This window comes from Vulpes lagopus, chromosome 21 (genome assembly GCF_018345385.1).
Source record: "Vulpes lagopus strain Blue_001 chromosome 21, ASM1834538v1, whole genome shotgun sequence".
Taxonomy (NCBI): Eukaryota; Metazoa; Chordata; class Mammalia; order Carnivora; family Canidae; genus Vulpes; species Vulpes lagopus.
Genome location: NC_054844.1, coordinates 42442019 through 42467147, shown reverse-complemented (window position 1 = coordinate 42467147; position 25129 = coordinate 42442019). Strand labels below are relative to the sequence as shown.

At 40.8% G+C, this 25129-nt stretch overlaps 1 protein-coding gene across 4 annotated transcripts in view; it reads right to left on the bottom strand.

Annotated features, from left to right (window-relative positions):
* The window catches only part of SCN8A (sodium voltage-gated channel alpha subunit 8), a 122716-nt gene that overhangs the window by 86217 nt on the left and 11370 nt on the right, over window positions 1–25129 (bottom strand). For 2 of the 4 annotated variants that reach the window (XM_041736333.1, XM_041736335.1), the window contains exons 3-6: window positions 10202–10320; window positions 8180–8269; window positions 7414–7542; window positions 5776–5867 (exon numbers count right to left, since the gene is read on the bottom strand). In XM_041736333.1, the coding sequence (XP_041592267.1) occupies window positions 5776–5867; window positions 7414–7542; window positions 8180–8269; window positions 10202–10320 (430 nt within the window). Of the gene's footprint in view, window positions 1–5527; window positions 5620–5775; window positions 5868–7413; window positions 7543–8179; window positions 8270–10201; window positions 10321–25129 lie in introns of all 4 variants that reach the window. The other 2 variants (XM_041736331.1, XM_041736334.1) reach the window with 1 other exon arrangement.

Sequence of the window (25129 nt, the reverse complement as noted above, 5' to 3'; positions counted from 1 at the left end):
GAGCTCTATAGTCTTGCCAGCAGTGACTGACGCGCCCTAGTAAATGAAGCCAGGCAAAAGTGCTCCCTGTTACCACCAACACAGGTCAATGAGGCAAGTAGCTGCTGGTTGAATTCCTAACCTGATGCACACAAGAATGGAAAATGCCACCGTTCTGGCTGTGACAGGAAGTTGCCTTGCTTCTTCTACTGGCTCACAACACCACATACCAGAACAAGCAAGATACTGACTGAAAACTGATTATCCCAAACAGAGCAGAATGCTCCTTCAAACGACTCCTACACAACAGAGTGTGCAACAGAAGCCACGTGGGGGCAAATTGGACAGCAAGAACTCTTGGAAAAGGCTAACATTAACTAGCACCGGGATGAGTCTAAGCAGAAGCAGTTAACACATTTACTATACATCAGGAAAAGACAGCTGGACCTGATGTACAGAATTGTCTGCTACTAAGAGGAAGTCAGGACATTTGAGGAGTTCTGAGAAGCAGGTGAAGTCCCCACACTCAAAAGCACCTCTGAGCCTCCTGTTACCCTTCATGATGTCCAACAATCCCTTGGACAAACAAACAAAGCCTGCTTATGTGCCAAGTCCAAGTCCAGAGAGATTAGCTATGCATACTGGGATCAAAATCTTCCACAGTGGTGATGCCAGATTACAAATAAAGTAAGTTTCTATTTCCTAGTTTGTGGCTCAGGTTGAGAAATCTGTCTGGTCCAAAGCAACATGAGCTAATTCTACAAAATTAACATTGGAATAGGTCTCAAGAGCAGTAATGAGCAGTTCTCATCCCAGGGAAATAGAATTCCCCAATTCCCAAAATCTGGTTTGGTTCAGACAAGCCCTAGGGTAAAGCTGTGCCAGGTCAGTTTTCCTGCCCCAGGTTCCAGCCTCACAATGATATTTGTGAACGTTCTTTATTTTTCATGTTCATTCCAACTTATCCATAAATGTCTTTTTTTAAAAGATTTTATTCATTTATTCATGAGAGACACACACAGAAAGAGAGAGAGAGAGGCAGAGACACAGGCAGAGGAAGAAGCAGGCTCTATGCAGGGAGCCCGACGTGGGACTCGATCCCGGGTCTCCAGGATCATGCCCAGGGCTGAAGGTGGCGCGAAACTGCTGAGCCACCTGGGCTGCCCCGTGAAGTTTCTTTAGATCAAAAATAATTTGGGAGAAATTGGAGGCAGTAGATTTATCTACTCAAGATCAGATTTATATCACAAAGTCTGAGTGAAATTCAAACTAGCTTCCAAAGGTAGTTCAGTGGGATCCCGTGAGACTCCAGGGTTTTCCCTGCTCAGGACTCCTGTGTTAACTTGTTATCTTTTCTGAGAAGCAATGGGAAAAGGAGAAATACAAAAACAATTGGATTAAGAACTAGAATACTGTAAAGGAAATAAGGGGTCTACATATAGTCTGAAAACACTTTCTATCCCCCTTCACTGTGCAGCAGAGATTGCCATACTCATACTGCATACATCTAAAGAAAGAGCTTTCTCTGTGAATACTGGGATGGGAAGAAGGAAGGGCCCATCATTTTTCCTGCTTTTCATCTGATACCACAGGTAAGGAGAGAAAGTAATTGAAATGAAAGCACAGAAATAAAAAAAAAATCAATGAGAAAAATAATTTAAAAATTACAACTCTAAAGAAAGCAAAATGATATTAAACTAGTGTTGGCAAACAGAGAAGCAGGGCTTTTTGGGAGTCACTGAAATGGTGATAGAAATGAGAAGCAACTGGCAAATGAGGCTGCCCCAAATGGTTTTGTTTACACCATGAAATGCTACTCAATAGGACAAACCTCAGATTCCTGCTTTGAGATTTCTGCCCTTTCTTTGGGGATGTCAGTCCTGAGGCATGTGGTTCAAACATGCAGAAAATGAAACTTCTGACAAAGTCACTCAGCTCATTTTTATATCCGGGCCCCAAATGAATATAAAGTAAAAACGAAGTTTTTGTTTGTTTAAAGATTTTATTTATTTTAGAGAGAGAGACAGAGACAGAGAAAGAGAGGGGGGGAGGAGCAGAGGGAGAGGCACAGGCAGACTCCGTGCTGAGCACAGAACCCACGCTGGGCTGGATCCCACCACCTCGAGACCACGACCTGAGCCGAAACCAAGAGTCAGGCGATCAATCGACTAAGCCACCCACGCGCCCTGAAAACAAAGTTTAAGACATGAATTTCTAAACAGAATACTTCAATGTCAAGTTGAATCCACTGAATTCTGGACCAAAGAAAATGTAGAAAGGGTCTTTTCCTGCAACTGCAGTTTGTATGCACTGTTCTTCAAGCCAAGGCCTCTGAAGCAAAAGGGAAACCATGTGTGATGCATATCTAGGTCTTCAGTTAGCAAATAAAAAGGGTCAGAATGTGGGTTTGGTCTTTTCTAAGCCACTGGAAGGCTTTAAATCAAAGCACCTCTCATCCAAAAGGCTAGAGCTGACTGATGCACTGCACAATCCCATCTTCTGGGAGTCCTGACCATCATGATACATTAAGAACATCTCCCAAAGGTGCTAAGAGGGAGGGCAGCACCAGCCCAGGTGAGTGCGTGAGTTTTCTGGGAATGGAAAACTCTCCTGAAAGTTGCTGAAGGCTTTGTGGGATCTTGCAGCCCCATGTCAGTTCTGTGGTTGCTCTCACTTCTGTTTCTGGCAGCTTCAGCAAAAGCCCACAACCAAACTGGGAACAGGCAAAGGCAAAGAGAGTACCAAACCCACTGCACTGATCCATGAGTAAACTTGGTATGCAAAACAATGGCTTTCACTAAGAGGGGACTAAGGCCTGGCTCTACAATCGAGTCAGAATGACTGAGATTTCCAATCAAGAGATGGCACCAGGTCTAGTGACTCATATAACAGTGCTCTCACCCTGAAAGGAGACCTGGGTAGACCAGGTAGGAGTAGGGCAATAGTGACTCATATAACAGTGCTCTCACCCTGAAAGGAGACCTGGGTAGACCAGGTAGGAGTAGGGCAATAGTCCTCTGTAAGGATTATGAGGAGCGAAAGGACTTAGCATAAAAAGTCACACTTTAATTCAAGGATCAATTATACCAATCATTGACAGAGATCTATTACTGGCTTTATTACCCCTCAAAGTTATTTTCCATCCCAATCAACTTCACAAAGCCAGCTCCAGGGGCACCTGGATGGCTCAGCGGTTGAGGGTCTGCCTTCAACTCAGGTCCTGATCTTGGGATCTGGGATCGAGTCCTACATTGAGCTCCTTGTGGGGAGCTTGCTTCTCCCTCTGCCTGTGTCTCTGCTTCTCTCTCTCTGTGTGTCTCTCATGAATAAATAAATAAAATCTTAAAAAAAAAAAACAGAAACAAAAATAAAGCCAGCTCCAATAGGAGTGCTTCTAGAAACAGGATGCAGGAATCTGTTTCAAATTATGAAGTTGAGGTGCAAGTCTTGATACAAACCCTTCCTTTGGGTGTAGGTTTCTTCTTTATGATAATAATTGCTACAGTAAAATCATTTATGGAGTTCTATGTGTTTATAAATATATTTATCGATAGATAGATTAATAGTAAAGATAAATAATGTGATGCCAGCCAAGAGTTACCTAGCAGAAATGCTGTGGTCAGAAGCTATCCATACAGCAGAGACAGAAGCTAAGAGCTAGACCAGAGATAGCATCTGCTGCCCTAGTTAGTGAACAGAACGCAGCTTTCCAATTTAATTCTGGAAGAGAAGTTTTGAGATCACAAGAACATAAAGAGACAGATGCCTTGCAGAGTACGTTGGGGGAAGTGAGCAGAAAACATGGGATCCTATTTAAAAGAGGCCAGGGACGATAGAGAGTAGAGGAAAAATGAAAGTAAAGATTTGGTGTTCCAGATGCTTGAAGAAATAAGACAAGGCCTGCCTAAGGGTTAAGCCACCATCAATGAGCTGCATGAGGCTGCCTGGAGAATGAGCTTCGCTTTCTGTCAAACAGATTTAAAAATGGCTAGAAACTGAATCTTCGTAAGTCAGGGTTGTAGTTTTTTTGCCGAGAAGAATAATACTCCAACTGACACCCAGCCTCTAGTTGATAGAGAGAAAGCTCCCACTGCTAACAATAAAGGGATTCGTTTTTAGTAGGGCTCAAATTGACTGGCCCACTTCACAGCCCAGATTTGTAAATGGAGAAACTGAGGTTTACCTTCCTTGAGGTTCTCAGAAAGCCACATTCCAAGTCAGCCTTCTCCAGCACTCTACCTTTGTGCTTCCCTCTCTCTGTGTCTGATATTTAGATAAAGTTGAAAAGGGGAAAAGAGGAACATTTCTGAGTCAGCCACAAGAGCCACGTGACACGAGGAACAGGATGCCTCTGCTCTTCATGTCCCTGTTTCTACAAAACTGCAGTGGAAAGCTTGGTCCCTTGGGAATCTTCCCTGAAAGCCCCTGAATGCAACCAAAGTCCAGTCCACAACCACAGTCTTGATTTCTGCAACATTACTGCCAGTATACATACCTCAGGCCCACAAGACTAACTAAAATATCTTTCCTTCTAGATTTCCAGACCAGCCTTTAGAAAAAAACAGCCTTTAGTTAAGCACTACCTAAAGTAAGGATTTAAATTAAATTTAAGGATCTCAACTTAGGGTCCACAGAGGGTTTCAGCAGGGTCTGGGAACTTTTCCCTGATTCTCAAAAGGATCCAAAACCTTCAAAGGGTTAAGAACCAATGAATGGGCTAGGTCAACCAGGACCAAAAAGAAAAAGGTGAAAGTTATAAAAAGATTGTCGATTAACTACTTCTCAACCACCCATTGATTGATTCCTTTTATTTCTCAAGGTTTGTCCTTTTTGCTTGCCCGTACATTCAGATGTATGGATGTTATCTTACCTTTGACTGTTTTTAACGGCATCTGCACAAGCTGTCATTGGGATTTGTGTTTGAGAATGGCCTCTGAATATATACACGGTAGATATCTACTGGTTCTTACTCCAGTGAAACAGACAGCAATAGGATGTGATAGTGATTACTAAAGTTCAGTTCACTAACTCCAAGGCTCTCCAATTTGGCTCTAATACTGGACTAGTTAACAGGGTAGGTCTCTTCTGTGGTTAAATAATTCCATTAACACAATAACAATAAAAGTATAGTTCACTGAATAACATCCCATCTGCAAACCATGCGACAGGAAGCCTAGAGATCACAAGCAATGGGATGATGGGGAATGTTAAGTTACTGTAATTCCATGAGGCCAGAAAGCAAATGATTTATGTTCAAAGAGACAGCTAGCTTTGTGACAATTTTTTTTCAGATACTGGAAGATCCAAGTGAATTTTAAGCACGTGCTTTTTCAAAGCATGGATGGAATGGGGGCTGCATGCCTGGCAAGCGCTGTCACTGAAACTGCCTTACGACCAAAGGGCCATTCCAGAGAACGTCTCTGAGGAAAAACATGCGGAATGCAAGGCCATATCAAGTGTGCTAATGCCAGTTTCGAATGTGGTGGACAAAATGAATGGCGGGGAAAGAGAAGATGAGGCAGTCAGTTTTGTGTGTAAATTTTCTCACCTGGAATTACAGAGATAGTTTTCAAAGCTCGGAGAACCCTGAATGTTCTCAGCGCTGAGACATTGCCCAGGTCCACAAACTCTGTCACATATCTGTAGTAAGGGAGGTCACACACAGACACAAATGACAAACACAAACACAAACACAAACACCGAAGGAAAAAAACAAAAGCACAACAAAACAAAAAGTACAATACGTCACGTCAGGGCCCTAACCCAACACCTAACACCAACCCCGGGCCATCTTACCTGGGATTACCGAAATAGTTTTCAAAGCCCTCAGTACCCTGAAAGTGCGTAGAGCTGAAACATTGCCTAGGTTTACAAACTCTGTTATATACCTGCAGAATCAAACCAAAGTTAACTTGTAATGGTACCACTGGGCGAGGGTTTGACAATGGGGGGAAGAAAGGGTCTTATATACAAGCTATGATTTCATTTGCTTTGTTGTTGAAAAAGAAAATTTCAAAATATAAACATTTAAAGAACACATTTTTGTTTTCAATTGGGCAAGGAGAAGTCAAAAGAATATTTGAAAGAACTGATACAACCAGGAGGTTCCGAGGGCTTACTCTCTTAATCAGCATCGTGCTGTGCAGATCCCAATCAGAATGACTACTCTCGGTCCATTCATTATTTTTTGTAAAAAGGAAGGCCAGGAGGTATCAAAGGCTTATGTTCCCAAGCTTTGTGAACAATTTCTTAGGAAAAAGGAGGCAAATTTCTGCAGCAGAAGCCCCATAAAAACAAGTTTACATTAAATAACTCCCTAGTTGACAATGGCAAAAATGCCTAAATGTCTATATATAACTTATCCAAGAGTTGTAGGCATATCTTTGCAGTCACACCTAGAGATGAAGTACCTGTGACATACAAAAGCAGGGCTCATGATCATGGGATCAAAGCAAATAGCGTGTTAAGTGCCCATTTTATCACCAGCTCTGTGCCCAGCAAGGACACTTAAATTTTAAATGAACACCAGTGTGTATTCATAATGTTGGAAAGCTAGAAATTGCCTTAATATAACAGAAAGTCAAAGTTTCAGTTTCAAATATTCAATGCGTATCATTCTTTCATTCACATTTTACAGCTGAAATACATCTTTCTGATGCTCAGACCCGTATATATACACAAACGTACTCGATCTCTTACACATCTGCATGCACACACACAATCTATACAACACTCTTACTGCCTACCATACCACAAAGTGCTTCCCCACCTGAAAATACAAATAATAAAGTCTGCTATGACTCTTCTACCATTAGTTAGGTTTCCCAAAGAGATACATGCTTATCGTTAAAACAACACAAATTACCAAGAGCAGCTAGCACGCTAATGTGGACTTACACTGTTTTCTTGCAATAGTTTGAAGTTCTGGTCAGGACTTCCTTGGAAGTGGCCAGTTTGGATGCCTTAGCTCATTTTTTAACTCTAAAATGTGCTCTCAAGTCTGCAACATCTGGGGCAGCCTCATGAAATGGCATGAGATATAACATACCCAGAAAACTGATTTTCAGCTTAATATTCACACCTAAAAAACTTCCAGTCTTCACCAAGGCCCCATGATAAGCGTGCAGACGTTGGTCAGTGTTAAAAGGGGGAAGAAAATATGAGAGCATGTCAATGGAAAATCACTTGCTACTTTCTTCCCTAGCTGTAAAGCCTTGGCTTACCTTCTCCCATATAAACATGCTATCATTGGTCTGAAGTGCATGACACCCTCATAAGCAAGAATCACAGGCATGAGCACATTTGACCTTATATGGTTACCCAATAATTCCTCTTGTAACTGGCCACAAACGCACACTTACAAACACAACCAGGCATACAACCACCCATCTATAATCACACCCAGAGCATCAATAAAGTAAGCAGACAACTTACGCCATCATGATGACACTGAAATCTAGCCAGTTCCATGGATCCCGTAAAAAGGTAAAGCCATCTATGCAGAAACCTCTTGCAATGATTTTCACTAGTGATTCAAATGTATAAATCCCTGTGAATGTGTACCTGTCAAAGAAATGGAGAGCTTGAGGTAATTTCTGAACAGACAGAAACTTTAAATGAATCTTTTAAGATAATAGGGCCTAAAATCTGGTTTCAAGTAATAGAGACTAAACAGAACAGGCACAGCCAATGCAGAAGAAAGGAAGGCAGGAAGAGAAAGGGATGCTTTGAAGGAAACTTACCGAAACATAAAACCAAGAACTTTGGAATGCTGTACTGGGTGCCATCTAGCAGGTGATCATTTTGAAACCAGGTGAGGAGGCCCCAGAGCTATTTTTTAACTTTAGACAAGTAAAAAGAAAAAAAAAAAAAAAAAAACCTCCTTTTTGGAGAGGCAGTGCCATGAGGGACTAACTGAGGGCACAACATGGCCCTGGGGCAGCAAGTCAAAGGCACTGGCCAGTACAGGAAAGGGTGGAGGTGAAGGGCAGTAACTTCCAGAGTGCACTTTCTCTTTCTAGAGTTGACTTCTAAGGATATTTCCTAAATTCCACATGGATCCTCACCCCTCTCTGTGAAGTAAAGAGTGGGAAAAAACCATTTTTTTTCCTTGATGGATAAACTGTATAAAAGCAAGATTCGGTGAGTAAAAAAATCTTTAAAAGAAGCAAGCAGACAGATAAATAAATGAGCTACTTACTCCACATTCTTCGACCATTCAGGAGGGTTACTAAAAGTCATGAATACACAGTTGGTCAAAATAGTGCACATAATGATCATGCTAAATACTGTAGAAAAGAGTCAAGGGAGAAAATACAAAATCTGGCCTGTTCTCTTCCTGAGAAAGCAAACACATTTCATATTGGGTATCATGAGAATTAAATCAGTAACCTGGAAGGAGACAAGACACAGAAGACAAGGAAATGGTGAGGTGATAATGAAAGCCCCCAGGAACACAGACTGCCGCCATATGTATCCACACCTGACCGGAGAACTGTGGTGGACACAGCAGGACAGCCACTCTCTTTCTTTCATAAGGGCTGTCACTGCTCTACTCCTTTTGGATAAAACAGTCCCCTCTCTTGCCAGTTTAGCCTCAGCTATGGAATAAACCTCTAAATACCTTTATACATAGTAACCAAAAAAAATATATTAAATCTAACCTATATTATTCAGTACTCATTTATTGTTAATTATCTTATTTTGCATAACTACTTATTAGAAAATCCACATGCAATATTTTTTTAAAATTGAGGTATATTTGGCATACAATGTTATGTGTTAGTTTCAGATGGAGAACCTAACAGTTCACTTTTTTCCCTAGTTCTCCAAAGGGCGAATTGTCGTTAGCGGGCAAGGCAACAGCTGCTATGGGTGGCACGTGAACAATTGGGGAAACCAGTCATGGCTGGTTGGGTAAGGATTTCAAGGACATCTGCACCACCCTAGTCTTAAGAATTAGATAATGGGATAGATTTATCTGATCACTCTGGAAATGCCCAGGAATGTTTATGGATAGCAAGCTATTTTGTTGCCTTTTTAGTTTCACCCAAGATTTTTCTCCGCCCTTTCTGTTCTTGACTACTGAGAAAAAACTCCTTTGAGTTGAGTTTGTGGGTTACTCAAACTCAAACTGTCACTTTAACAAGCACAGAAGCCAAAACTTATTTATTGCTAATTCACCCTCCCTTGCTAATGGCATTCACAATCTTCACTCTACTAATGGAGTTTTTAAAAGAAAAACTACTTCTTAGACCTGGATTTTTCTTCCAGGAATAATAATACGTTCTGGTTAGAAGAGAAAAAGGCACTGTCTTCTAATCCAACAAAAGGGGAAGAAATCCACTGAATTATTTATTCCTTATAAACCTTTAGATTTCAGAACTATGTTACTTATAAATCAACCAAAATTGGGCTGCTAAATTCTTAGAGTTAAAATGTGGCAAAAGCTTCACAAACCAATTTACCAAATTGCACCTGCCAGTTTTCTCTTCCTACTTAGAGAATACAATATCCTTTGGAGCAAGGGACTAGGTACTGACCAATTAAATACCAACCATAAAATTTAAAGTCATTATGCAAAGTTGCTAAACTCATCACATAATTTTTCATCTGTCATATGCTCTCCTGTATTAATAAGATATACAAGTTAGGCCACATGAATAAATTGTCATGTTCTGTTTAAGGGGAGTAAAGATACCAGAAAAGACTCATGTCAAGGTTACAGTCTAGATGTAAACTTCTACAGCAAGGAGGCCATTTAATCTGAGAAACCATCTCAGACACTTTCCATACTCACTGCTCAAGAAATCAGAAATATTCAAGGAGATCTCTAAAGCATTCATTCAACCCTTTGTACTCAAGAAGTAGCCTTCCAAAAATTCCAATACTGGACTTGCATTAAAGAACTGAATTGTTTGCCTCAAGATGAAAAATTAGTGAATGCTGAGCACTTTAAAAAGACTTCAGGTACAGGTTAATTTGTCTTTCTTCACAATACTAACAAAATTCCAGATTTCCATGACATCATTCTAGGAAAAAAACGATTTGCTGAAGCTCAGCTCAGGATCTGGCGTAAGTTCACTCAAACTTCTGACCGGTGGGATAGTCAACTACACTACTGATAAAATATTTAATATACAACTCAGTTGTCGAAGTTCAGAAACATGTACCAGTGACCATGCAAGTGCTGCAATCACTCCACATTTGTAGAAAAGGATATGAATGTATCAAAATTTTAATAGCTATTCTTCTTATCAGGTTAAAAGGACTTAAAATGTACAAGGCAGGCGTGGCACTAAATCTGAAGAGAGTTTTCCCTCTGTTTAATACTACAAAGGTCTGTGGAGAAAGAAAAAGAGAAATTGTTAAAGCATGGGAATTACACCACACACAGCAACATTTTTATAGGCAAGAAATAACCTATATTACCAAATGTACTTATAATTTTGACTTCCCAATTTGGTTTCTAAGGCAAGAAACCTTAAGGCACCGTATCTCTCTTTCTCCTCCCTCCCTCCCTCCCCTGCCCCAGATTATATACATAATACACAGTGGGCGCTGTCTTAGCAGTTTTGTACATTTCTATAAACTTCTTTCTTTCTTTCTTTCAGAAACAAGCCATATGAATTATACCTAGGGCATCCTCTGCCAGCTTGGGGCAAGATACTGAAGTTCATTAATTTAGGATTCGTTCACTCAACAAATGTTTCCTACTACGTCCCTACTATGTTTCAGGCAATGTTCTCGGTGCTTAGGAAACAGCAGGGAACAAGGCTACCATGGTGCAGGAAGCTTATGTTCTAATGGGGAAGACAGACAACAAATAAAAGAAATGTAACAAATAAGTAAATGATATACAATGTGGTAAGTGCTATGAGAAAAGGAGGAAGATGAGGGAAGGGGAGACATAGAGTGTTGGGGTCAGTGGGTGGGACAATGGAGAGGTGCCTGTTTTAAAGGAGGTGGTCAGGGTAAGCCTACTGAGAAGAAAGAATTGAGCAAAGACTTAAGTTAGTGAGAAGAACTCTTCATCCTACCAATATTTTCCTATCAAGTCTACTCTGACTTTTAAGAGTCTCCATGATCAGCCTTGCCAAAATCATTAAACCGTATTTCCCACCATGAATCTTCCTGTCTTGCCAAATAGCACATGTTATAGTAACTTATAACTTTGGCCTTTGCTTACATTGCTCATCCTACCCAGAATGTCTTTTCTTGTCTCATGAATTCAATTCAATCGAAGTACTTCTGGGCATCCATTTTGTGCTAAACTCTGGATTACAAAATTGGATAAAACTGTACTTTTAGGGAAGACATATATGTAAACTAGTAATTATGATGCAGGGTAAATACAAAGTTCAGTAACAAAAACATGTGTGATGTATGAGAGGCAGCGGGAGGGAGAGTTTTTTCCCCTTGGGTAGGGAATGAGCTGAAAGGTGTTCACAAAGGAAAGGTAACTAATACTTGGAAGGGGTTCCAAGGATACAAGGGGAAGAATTGGCAGATAAAGGGTGAAGGCTGGCAGGGAAAGGGAATAACACAGAATGTACAGAGGCACAGTAGCACATACTGTGGGTCGTTCTCAGGGAGTGGACAGGTAGTTCAGTGTTGATGGAGGAGAAACAGAGAAGGGGTACAAAGGACTATGAAGCTGGAGATGTAGGGGCCTAGGAGACTGAGCTCCTAAGGAGACATGGCCAGTGGCAAGTACACAGCACTAGTTCCTTACTGTGCGGATAGAAGAGCAAGTGGTCAAATGTCTGCCATTTTAAGTAGGCTTTTTTAAAAAATGTAAAGCAATACATTCTTGTAATTATATATAAGACACAGAAGACTTAAGTTCTATCTCGTTACCCAAAGAAAACCTTTGCTGCTTATATATCTTTTTTTTTTTTTACATCTTTTCAGAACCTTCTTGTGTAAATACAAGCACACAGATATAGCCTTGAAAAGACTCTCTTTCTCTCAGATGGGATTGTACTATAAATACTCTCCTGCACCTTGCATTAAAAAAATGAACCCCCACAAAGAAAAGCCCAGGACCATATGGCTTCACTGATGAATTCTACCAAATGTTTAAAGAATTAATACCAATCCTTTGCAAACTCTTCCAAAAAATAGAAGAGGACACACTTCCCAACTCATTTTGTAAGGCCAGTATTGCCTTGATACAAAAGCAGAGAAAGGGGCAGCCTGGGTGGCTCAGCGGTTTAGCACCACCTTCAGCCCAGGGCCTGATCCTGGAGACCCGGGATCGAGTCCCACGTCAGGCTCCGTACATAGAGCCTGCTCCTCCCTCTGCCTGTGTCTCTGCCTCTGTGTGTGTGTGTGTGTGTGTCTCATGAATAAATAAATAAAATTTTTTTATTTATTCATGAGAGACACAGAGAGAGAGAGAGAGGCAGAAACACAGGCAGAGGGAGAAGCAGGCTCCATTCAGGAAGCCTGACATGGGACTCGATCCCGGGACCCCGGGCTCACGCCCTGGGCTGCAGGCAGGTGTTAAACCACTGAGCCACCGGGGCTGCCCAATAAATAAATAAAATCTTAAAAAAAAAGCAGAGAAAGATATCACAAGAGAAAAAACCCACTATAATATCCCTGAATATAGACACAATGAATATAGACACAAAAGCTTCAACAAAATACCAGCAAACTGAATCCAGCAGCGTATAAAAAGAATTATATGACATGATCAAGTGGGATTTATCCCCAAAATGCAAAGATGGTTTAATATGTGGAAATCAATCAACGTAATACAACATATTAATAAAATAAAGGCAATAACCACTTGATCATTTTAACAGATGCAGAAAAAGCATTCTACAAGGTCCAGTAATCTTTTATATAAAAAAAAATCCAACAAACTAAAAATAGAAGGGAACTTCCTTAACCTGATAAAGAGCATTATGAAAAATCTATAGCTAACATCACATTTAATGATAAGACTGAAAGCCTTCTTCTTAAGATTAGGAACAAGACAAGGATGTCCCTCTCACCACTTCTATTCAACACTGTACTGGATGTTCTAGGCAAGGCAATTAAACAAGTAAAACTATTTCTATTTGCAGATCAAATAATCTTATATATGGAAAACTGTAAGGAATACATATAAGCAAAACTATTAGAGCTCATAAACAAGTTTAGCAGGGTTTCAAGATGCAAGATCAACATATAAAAATCCGTTGTATTTCTATACAGTAGCAATAAACAATCCCAAAATTAGGAAATTAAAAAAACAACTCCGTTTATAAGAGGATCCAAAAGAACAAAATATTTAGGAACAAATGTAATAAAAGAAATATACACTGAAAACTACATCATTAAAAGAAATTAAAGAAGACCTTAACTAGTGGTCTCAAGGATCAGAAGATGTAATGTTGTTAAGATGGCAATACTCCCCCAACTAATCTACAAATTCAAAGCAATGTCAATCAAAATTTCAACTGCCTTTTTGGGCAGAAATTAACAAATTGAAAAACGCACGTTCAATTCGTATAGAAATGCAAGGGAACCAAAAGAGCCAAAACAATTTCAAAAAATAAAAAATTTGAGGACTCACACTTTATTGTTTCAAAGCTTACTACAAAGCTATAGTAATCAAGATTGTGTTATTAGCATAAGGATAACCATATCTATCAATAGAACAGAATTGAGAATTCAGAAATAAACCCACACAACTACATAAACTAATTTTTGACAAAGGTGCCAAGACAATTCAAAGGGGAAAGAGTAGCCTTTAACAATCAGTGGTGGGATGACCACATGCAAAAGAATGGATCAGACCTCTACTTCATACCTTATACAAAAATTAACTCAAAATGGATCAAAGACCTAAATGTAAACGCTAAAATCTAAAACTCTTAGAAGAAAACATAAGTGTTAATCTTCACATCTTTGGATTAGGCAATGGTGTCATACTTGTGACACCTAAAAGCACAAGCAACCAAATTAAAAAGATAAATTGGATTTCATCAAATTTTAATTTTTTTTACTACAAATGACACTATCTAAAAGGTAAAAAAAAAAAAACCCCACAGAATGGGAAAAAAATATTTGCAAACCGTAAATCTAAGAAGGGTCTTAGCATTGAGACTAGAAAAGGAGTCTTAGAACTCAACAGTAAAAAGACAAATAATCCAATTTTAAAATAGACATTTCTACAAAGCAGATAGACAAACACTAGGCACATGAAAAGATGTTCAACATCATTAGTCATTAAGGAAATACAAATAAAACTACAATGAGACAGCACTTCACACCTACCAGGATGATCATAATGAAAAAAAAAAAAAACCCATGGAAAAGAACAAGCGTTGGCAATGATGTGGAGAAATTTGAACACTCACATATTACTGGCAGACTGTAAAATGGTGCAGCCACTTTGGAAAACAATTTGGCAGTTCTTCAAAAGTTAAACACAGAGCTGCCATAGGACCCAGCAATTCCACTCCCAGGTATATGCCCAGGAGAGCTGAAAACAGGTATTCACACAAAAACTCATACACGAAGGTTCATACAAAAGCATTATTCAAAATACTGCAAAAGCAGAAACAACTCGAAATGTCCATCAATGATAGATGATTAAACAAAATGTGGTCTAACCATATAATGCGATATTATTCAGTCTTTAAAAGGAATGAGATCCATTTATATGTTACAATACAGATGAACCTTGAAGACACTGTGCTAAGTGAAATAAGGCAGACAGAAAAGGACAGATATAGAAGTTTCACTTCTAGGAGGAACCTGGAATAGGTAGATTCGTAGAGATAGAAAGTAGAATGGAGTTTACCAGGTGCTAGAGGAGGGGGAATGGAGAGACTGTTAAATGGATATAAGTCTCCCTTTGGGAAGATGAAAAAGCTCCAGAAACAGATAGTGGTGATGGATGTACAACATATTTAGTACTGAATTGTGCACTTAAAAATGGCTAAAATGGTAAATTTTATGTTACATATACTTTAGCACAATAAAAATATATACATTATTATCTGAAGAGTGCCCAGTAAGGTGTTATTGATAAATTTTTAAAAATCAGCTTTATTCCAAGTCAAATAAGAGAATTAAGAAAAGTAATATCCAAAAGTGGTTCCTTTTAGTTTTTATTTTTTTCCAAAAGTTCCATTTTGAACTTCAGAATGATTTGAGGGTGGGCAGCCTGGGTGGCTCAGTGGTTTAGCACCACCTTCAGCCCAGGACCTGATCCTGGAGACCCGGGATCAAGTCCTACGTCAGGCTCCCTGCATGGAGCCTGCTTCTCCTTCTGCCTGTGTCTCTGCCTCTCTCTCTCCTCTCTGTGTATTCTCATGAATAAATAAAATCTTTTAAAAAAATGATTTGAGGAACTTTTTGAGAACTAAAGATATCTGGGCCCAGAAAAAAAGAAAGAATGAAGGAATGAAGAAAGAAAGAAAGAAAGAAAGAAAGAAAGAAAGAAAGAAAGAAGAAAGAAAGAAAGAAAAGGAAGAAAAGAAAAAAGAAAAGAAAGAAAAAGAAAAATGGAGGCTTATATATCACAACATGGATAAACCTTGAAAATCTTTAAAAGAATTCAGACATAAAAGGTCACATACCATAGGATTCTATGAACATTACAAGAAATGTCCAGAATAGGCAGATCTATGACAGAAAGTTGGTTTAGTCATTGCCTATGGCTGGATGGAGAGGAGAATGGGGAGTCACTGATAAGGGGTCTCTCTGGAATGACGAGAATGTTCTGGAATTAGATAGTGATGACAAATGCACAACTCATGAACAAAACACCAATGAACTGAGCACTTTAAAATGGTGAACAGTCTAGCTTGTGAGTGATACCTCAGTAAAAAGCAAACACCACAGCAACAAAACAAAACAGAAAAACATTTAAGCATAAGACATAAAAATGTCTAAAGAATGATACCGCCAACATCTATGTACCCATCAGTTGCTGAAGAGAGAACGCCGTGCCGATGCTGCTCCTTCCTGCATGCTCTTCAAACATATCCCCTCTCCCCACAGAGGAAGCACGATTTTTAAATTGGTCCTGAGGTCCCACTTTTTAATGAAATATTCCCAATTAGTCTGAGCTCTCTCTTTTCTGAACTCTTCTTTTTTTTAAAAGATTTTTATTTCTTCATGAGAGACACACAGAGAGAGGCAGAGACACAGGCAAAGGGAGAAGTGGGCTCCCTGCAGGGAGCCTGATATTGGACTTGATCCTGGGACTCCAGGATCATGTCCTGAGCCAAAGGTAGATGCTCAACCACTGAGCCACCCAGGCGCCCCCCTTTTCTGAACTCCTATTTATACTTGGCTTTTGTGCTTTTCTTTCCACTCTTTTTTTTTTTTTTTTTTACCCTCTCTCTACCCCATCAGTTACCTCCACAACTAGATTCTACACTCTCAGAGGGCAGGAATCTCATATTTCTTCCCGCAGTTCCAATAAGATTCAACCCATGCCATGTACTCCCAATAAACAGCTGCAGACAGATTTTTTTTTTTTAAATCCTTTCCTCTCCTCTTCTAGTCTTTCCTTTTCTAATCTGGCAGTCATGTCTTTTTCTCACAGTAGAAAAGCAGCGCTGGTGCTGAGCTACATACATTCTGGAAATGCTCAATTCCCCATCCCTACTGTTTGAGACTGTATTGTGATAATGTTTTTCCTGTTACTAGAGGGTACTGTCTCTGGCAGGGCAGACTGAAGGAAAGCTGAATCCTAAAAGCAAGAGGAACCAGTAGACCTAGGGTTAACCTCAAACAGGTTCAAGGTCCATGTTTTGGTTACTCAAAGAAATGAAGACCCTGGGACTTTCCCGAAACCCCCTCTCTGAAGTACTTGTACACCTCTAGGTTTCCATAGCAACTCCCTCTATGAAAATGCCAAGCCTTTTAAATACCTACTCATTCAACCTCATATTTCCATGAAGTATGGGTGAAGGAGGGATTATTATCCTCTGTGCATTTTACAAAAGCGCAGGAGAGGGACGCCACCTATCAAAGGTCATGCAGCAAAGAGCAGTACATTATGCCAAGTTTAGAGCCTCTTTACAGCTTCTACTGTGCCAGGTTGAGAGGCAGTTTAGTGGCAATCTGGCAGAGAATGAAACTGGTATGGGGGATGGATTCTCTGGTGAATGAGAAATTCGGGCCCCTGGGGTACACTACATAAAAGCCTAAGCAGCAATGAAAGAAGCACTGGCCCATGTCCCAGGATCTAAAATCCACCAGGCCAGGCCTTTACAAAAATCACCCACCTGCCTTAGAAGAAGACAGGTAACAAGACTTTTAAAAATAATGTACCCTGCGTGCTCCATTTCTCTTATCTTTTAGTTTGATCATGGTGGAAAGACAGGTCTAGAGGTACCACTGAAGGTACTTCCCACCATAGGGTCAGTTCTACACAGTAATAACTATCCATTGCCCAGTTAATGAACAAATACTTGTATGGCTGAGGTGAGGGGCAAGGAGGAGAGGCAAAAGAAAACGAAGACATAAAGAAACTGTAACTATTATTCTTGGTTGAGGAAAAACCAGGAGGCAGCTAGGATTCTGAATTAGTAAGCAATGAGTTGCCAAGGAAAGTAGGGATCTTTGGTGAGTTTAAAAACTATGGTTTTGGGATCCCTGGGTGGCTCAGCGGTTTAGCCCCTGCCTTCGGCCCAGGGCGTGATCCTGGAGTCTTGAGATCGAGTCTCACGTCAGGCTCCCTGCATGAAGCCTGCTTCTCCCTCTGCCTGTGTCTCTGCCTCTCTCTGTCTCTCATGAATAAATAAATAAAATCTTTTAAAAAAAACCTATAGTTTTATAGGTATAAAGGCTTTAAGAATGTTTTATGTGTAAAGTAGAAATTTCATAATTAATTTAGGTATTGAATACTGCACATGGGGTAAAAATAGTTTATCAGCACTCCTTTCTAAATATTTACATCCTAGATCTCCATCAAGTATAAAAAGAAGGTATATTTTTTTATTTAAAGAGAAATAAACTGCCTGCAGTGAAGAGGAATCCTCCATACTTCCAGTAGCAGACTGTCTTATAATAAAACATACTTTATTATTAAAATAATTAGATTTACTTATGCTTAATTTATATGCAGTTCTTCCTAACTACATCTTTAGTATACCACAAGATGGTGCTTGGACTAACACAAGTACTCGAAGCTTAGGAATCTTCCTTTTGAAACTGGTATTTGCAGTGCTTACTTACATGTCAAATAGCATAGTATCTATCAGGGGTCAGCAAATTTCTTTTGTAAAGAGCCACATAGTAGGCTCTGTAGGCCATACAGCCAACTCAACCCTGCCGCTGTGGTGCAAAAGCAACCAGAGACAACACGTAAACATATGGGAGTGTCTATGTTCCAATAAAACTTTACAGACAAGGAAATTTAAATTTCATATAATTTTCACACATCACAAAATCTTATTCCTTCTTTGACTTTTCTATCATCACTTAAAAGCATACAAACCCTTCTGAACTCATGGGCCATACAACAACAAATGGCGGAGACGATGTGACCCATGGGGCACAGCTGGTTGGACTCTGACATGCTATACCAGTTCCGGGCCAAGGCCAGACTGGCTGCATAGGAGTTATCTGAGTAGCTTTTTTTTTTTTTTTTAAATGCAGATTCACAAGTCCTACCCCAGAGATTCGGGCTTCAATAAGCTGCAGAGGAATCCCTGCTCACAAGGATTTGGGAACCACCAGCTCATCTTCCATGTCACTAAAACGGTGGGGTTTCGAAACACCCATTTTAAAACACTTGGGTTCTCCTGCTTCGCTGGCCTCTTCCTAGCTGTACGGCCCGGGCAAGCCACGGCCTCTCTCTGGATGTCATTTTCCTCATCTAAAAAATGAGAGAGAGGGCTGCCCGATGGGCGTGCCCAGGCCCTTTCCTGCTCTGACATCTGTGATTCTATGATTTAGAAAATATGCAGAAGTGTCCAAGATTAAGTGCAACAAAGCAGCAAGCCCTACTTTGGAGGAGAAAGCCTATTATTATTTATTCTTCCACATTACATCTTGGTAGGATTCTCATGAATTGGTTATTTTGCTCCTTCACGTGATACTCCATCAGGTTCATGGTCAACAGCATTTGATACCACCCTGAAAACTATACGTATGTGGCAGGGGGCAGCAAGGAGAGGTCCCAGGGCAGATCTGCACCACGGGCTGCTTTCCTCTGCCCTGTCTCCCCTGCTTCTATGCCCCATTCTCAGTAGAACGGTGAACAGGAGAGAGAGAATAAATCGGGATGACCGGTGATGGGCTGACTTTAAAAAATTTATAAAGTTTTTTTTTTTTTTTTTTAGATTTTGTATTTATTCATAGAGACAGAGAGAGAGAGAGAGAGGCAGAGACACAGGCAGAGGGAGAAGCAGGCATCATACAGAGAGCCCGATGTGGGACTCGATCCAGGGTCTCCAGGATCACACCCTGGGCTGCAGGCGGCGCTAAACCGCTGCGCCACCGGGGCTGCCCAAAAAATTTATAAAGTATTTTAAAGCCATATGCATGGCTAATAAAATCTCAGTAATCATCATTAACCTGCCGATAAGAATCCAGAAGAGGAGATTTATCCCTTGTTCAACACTGGATTCTTCAAAACCCAGGAAGAGTGGGAAGGACCGCAAGCTCTGGATTCTTACAAGAATATGTCTTAAGCAAGAATCACTTGGTGTCCATGAAGTCCAATAATATTTTACCTAATCTGTCTTAAATTAGATCTTTGTGAAGTAAATGAGTTAAAAGGAAAATTGAAATTGAATTGTGGTTTACTGCCCAAGGGGAAATATCAGTTTATAACAGCCATTGAATGCGTTTGAGCACAAGGCCCATTAAGAGCAGTGGAACAGCTCTTAACGAGTTATGGCACGGAGTATTAATAAATATGTCATGCCGGCATAAAAGGAACCTTCTGAAAAGCACAGGCATTTCATTTCTAATTAGCAATGTGGGGCTTGGAGCACAGGATGGAGGAGCTTTGCCACTGGAATTCAGGGTAAGATGTATTCTCTTCAGGGTCTACCATAAGGGGAAGGGACGTTGTGCATGGCCAGGTACAAGCACATTAAAAAAAAATCCTAGCATGCTGCAAATGCAGTACAGTAAATGTACGCAGGTACCAAAATATTGCAGCCAATTTAACGGCATTTTTATCACCCTCTGCCCAGGACTGGATTCACTTTTTTAATCATACAAAAAGTATAGATTTAAACAATAAAGGGCACACAAAATATGAAAGGACATTACGGAGAAGGGTACTCAGTGCAGGGGTGGAATATATTACAGACTAGAAAGCTTCTTGGGGAAAGGTTTCTTCTCCAGCCCCTGGTTTGCTGTGGACACATGGCCCAGGAGAGTGGCTCTCCCCTCAACCAAGTTCTCCCTTTCCTTGCGGGGTCATCATCTCCCCCAGGGCAAGGTACGCCGCAGGTACCGGATGACACAGAGGGACCCAGGGAGCGAGCCAATCTACAAGAGGGCAGCTGGGAACCAATATGCTTTGAGTCTCGCAAGCTAGAGCTGTTCTTGACACTGACTTATGACTGTCTCCGGAGTCTGGCTACTGGATCTTAACTGTTCTGATCTCTAGGACTGCCCCGACCCTCTTGTTTTTATTTTTATTTAAAAAAAAAATTTTTTTTTGACCCTCTTGTTTTTAGCTGACTTCTCTAGCCTTAAGTTCTTGCCTGCCTCGACCTCCCATATGTATCTTATTCTCTCAGACCTATGTACCTCTTCTGAACGAGGCAACTGGCCAATTTAACTTATAATAGTTTGTTAGCTCTTTCCCACCTAATTATAAATTGTTAATTTTGGGGACTTCTACTAGGGGCAAATCTTCTCTGCCTATTGGTTTTAGATTGTGCATGCACAGCCTTCTATCCAATAATAATACAAATACAGCTGATCTGCAGAGTAGCTACAGCAGGGGCAACAGCAGCAGCCTGCTGTCCACCCACCAATAGCAACTTGGCATTCACCTCTGAGTAATGATCTACGGAGCCAATATAGCAGGCAACAAATCAATGTCCTTTCAAAGTTCCCCTATTTTAATAAAGGAAAATCTAATACTGAATCTAAACAGATTCTACTTCAGACTAGGAAGCTGTTGGGGAATAAATGACCTGCACTGTCAAAACGACTACACCATGTTGAAGAGTCCAGATGCCTTTCTTAATGCTAATCTGCTTAGTGGGTCCCTCAAGTGAAATCGCAATTATAGTCCCATGGGCCTCAGGAAAGGTTCTAGCAAAGGCACAACTGGCCTGAATTTCTTCAGTACCTGTATCCTGGTCCTAAGCTGCCTTTTAGAAACATTGAACTAAAGCAGGACATGAAACATGGACAAATTCTTTTCCTTTAGGCTTGTACTTCTATTTGAACTATGAATATTATTTTATTTCTTTGTTATTTTATTTCTTTTTAAGTAGGCTCCACAAACACGGGGCTTGAACTTACAACCCTGAGATCAAGACCTGAGCTGAGATCAAGAGTTGGATGCTTAATCAACTGAGCCACCCAGGTGGCTCTATGAATATCCAGAGCCCTCTTCTTCTAAGTCTCTATTCCACTACACAGAGGATCGGGCAAGAGAGACCTCTAAGTCCCATATTTATGTTCTTATTGCTGTTGGTCATTAACAATTGTATCTATGAGCCTATCTGAGGAATAACATTGAGCATGAAGTATTTACTGTGTGGCCAACACCCTACCCTACTAAGATGCGGATACAGTACCTGTCTCACGGCAACCACTCCAGGAGGTAGCTAGGTACTATTTAATAGATGATGAAATTGAAGTAGAAAGGTCAAGTAACTTTCTTAAAACCACAAAGTTATGTATTAAGTGGCAAAACTTAGAATTGAGCTGAGGCGGCCTAACGTCAAAGCCTATGTTCTTCACATCATAAGGTGATTTTTAAAAAGCTTCAAAAAATCTAACTCCTCACTCTACAGGCAAGAAACCAAGCACAGAGACCTCTGCTCACACTCACACTACAGAGCTGAGAGCCACTAGGGCCCAGGTCTCCTGAATACTGTTTACACCAGGTCATCCACTCCAATCCCCCAATCCTTGGGTCAGTGAAGGAATCTTTCTGACTTAATACCTGTAAGTCTGGCAAAAGGAAAACCCTTGCATATGTGTCAGAGATCATAGTAGCTGGTTACAATTACGGTCTTCTTCCCAAGTGAAGCTGGATGAAGGTGCTGCTGATGCCACATCTACCTGTGGCTTTGTTTGCCAGGTGCTTCTGCATATGCTTTCTCATTTGGTCTGACCCTGTAACCTCATGCCCTCCAACCCACATTTGGGGCAGATGACGCCCTTTCTGCCCACCTCCGGGTCACAGGAAGCCATTCCCGACAGAACTGAGACACTGCACAGCTGCTTCCGTGCTGAGCCAGCATCACGCCGCTCCCTAGAGCCGGGCAGCTCTGAACCTCCTACATGGCCACTCCTCACTGTCCTTCAATATGAACTTGCCTTTGATCTCCTTCCCCTTTACCCTCTTAGGGTACACAGACTGCAGCTGCTCCAGGGCAAAGCAAAATGCACAATCGTTAATATCGACTACTCTAATCACTGTATTCACATTCCAGAATATTCTATATTCTTGTTCTCCTCTCTCTTAGAAAGCAGCAGAGCAGAGTGATTTCTATAGAGGCTCTGAGGCCACAAAGACCTGGATTCAAGACACAGCTCCATTGCTTATTAGCTGTCATGATCTTTGTCAACTTATTGCTAAGACTCAGTTTTCTTACTGATAGAGATAATGACTAATAGTACCTACTTTATCAGATTATGAGAATTAAATGAAGATTCACCAAAAGGGCTTACTACAGTGCTTGGCATAGAACAAACCTTCAATGAATGGGATTCTGATGCTGTCATGCCCATCACAGACTACTGCCACTCCTGCTCTTTGGCTGCCAACATGGGATGTCCATAAGGAAACCCGAGGGCTACTGTTCATGTTAGTATTCACACACTTGGCATGAGTCAGTAGGATAAGGTAAACCAAGTATTCAGAGTCACTAGGAGACACCTGTATGGCTGCACTGGCTCAAGATGGGCCTCAGAGCTTATGCCAGACATGAGAACTCTGGAGGTGGGAGAAAATAAACACAGCTTAGTACGCACACATTGGGTTCCAAGCTGCCTCTCCACCTTTGGATCCTCTCTTGGCAAACCACACTCCATGCTCTCATCACAGCTAAATTCACTGCTTGAAACAATCCAGACTTCCCCATGCTTCTCTGCCTTTCCTAGTGCTGGTCTTTATACCCAAACTACTCTTTCTTCCCTTTTCCAACAGGTGATTTTTTTTTTTTTACCATATTTTAATACTTTAAGGTCCATTCAACTATCACCTCCTCTCCTCTCTGCAGATAGCTCATTCAAATCTCTGAAACAGAATTATCCTTCCTTCCGGTGTGTCTCCACTCAGCACTTACTTTGATTAGGGCAGTTCATGTAGTGTTGTCATTTTTGTGTATACATATGTACCTCTCACTGGACTCTGAGATCCCTTTATTAAAGGCAGGGCTATAGCATCCAGCTGCTGTCTCTCAGTTTAGCAAGCAGAATATAGAATATCATGCCCATCTGGCACAAGGTAGAGAATTCATGCATAGGTACTGAATATATGAATGAATCTCTTAGACATGAGAAAATGATACTTGCCATACGAACTACACAACTAACCTATAACTGTATACAACTTTCTGCTAGGTTTCCACTCTTTAGCTCATCCACCCATAAGAATTATTTGTTGTAGTTTGGAAAGTCTTCTCATCTTTTCTGTGCCTTAGATATCATGCTAAAGATACAGACGGAAGCAAATGCACTAAAAACAAAAACAAAAAGCCATATACTAACTTCATATTGAGGCAGTATTAAATGATAGAAAATTATCTAAAAGTGGTAATAGAAAACAAAAACAACAAATCAGTCTGCAGTATATGCTATAGACGATATGGTATGGCAGAAAGACCATGAATGTTATTAGATCACACATCCCTGCAGCTGAAATCTGGCTCTACCACACACTAGCTGAGGGCATTTGAGCATATAAAATTTCTGAGCCACAATATTTTCTTACTTATAAAAACATGCAACATTCTACTGACAGCTCCCTAATGTTGCTAACCCTTAAGGACTGCAAAAAATTGAGGATTCAACAATGGTATCTAGAATTTGGGTGGTGTCATCCACTAATAGCAGATGAAAGGAGGAGGTTTGAGGGGAGAAATGAGTTCAAAATTGAACACACTGAGTTACCTGTGGGAAACCCAGCTAAAGATGCTTGGCAAGGTGCCAGATGTTAAGGAGTGTTCCAGGCTGGAGATATAGATTCAAGAGTACTGAGAGAATGGATGACATCACCCGGGAAGAGTGTGCCAAATGAGAGGAACACGGGCCAGGTACGGAACCGAGGAGAACACCACAATTTAAGGGAGAAATGCAGGAAATGGAAGAGAAGAAATAATCGGAGATCTACAGAGAATTAAGCCAAGGAAGAAAAGAGCTGCAAAAATTAGTAAGTCATCAACAGTATCAACAGCTGAGAGGTTTGGTGGGATAAGAAGTGAAATAATGTCTGATAAATTTGGCAATTTGACACCACAGAGGATCTTATCTTGAGAATGTCAGCAGAGAAGTGAGGATGCAGAGTCAGGCTGCAGGGATGGGGAAGTGGGTGGGAGGTGTGCAGGTAGTGAGAATGAGTAAAGGCTACTCTTTACAAGCTTCGACAGCAGAAGAGAGGTTAGACTAGCTGGCAACGTGGGCTCAAGTGAGGGCTTGTTAGAATGGGAGAGGCTTTGGGAGTGTTGATAGGCTGAGGGGAAGGAACCAGGATGAAAAGGGAAAGACTGACAGACCAGAAAGTGAAGTTCTAGAGAAGGTTGGAAGGCATGGGTGGGGACAAAGACACAGGGAGAGGGACTGGCCTTGAGCAGTAGCCAGGGGACCTCAACCTCTGAAACTGGAAGGATCTTTTATTCAAACTTGATTCCACAGGCCAAACTTAGCAACCTGAACAAAGTGTCTGGAATAGGAGGAGTGCCTCTTCAGAACCCATATTGAAAACTCTACTGCTAGGTCCAGAGTTGGCAGAAATTGTCATGTAATGGGGCAATCCTAATCTTGAGTT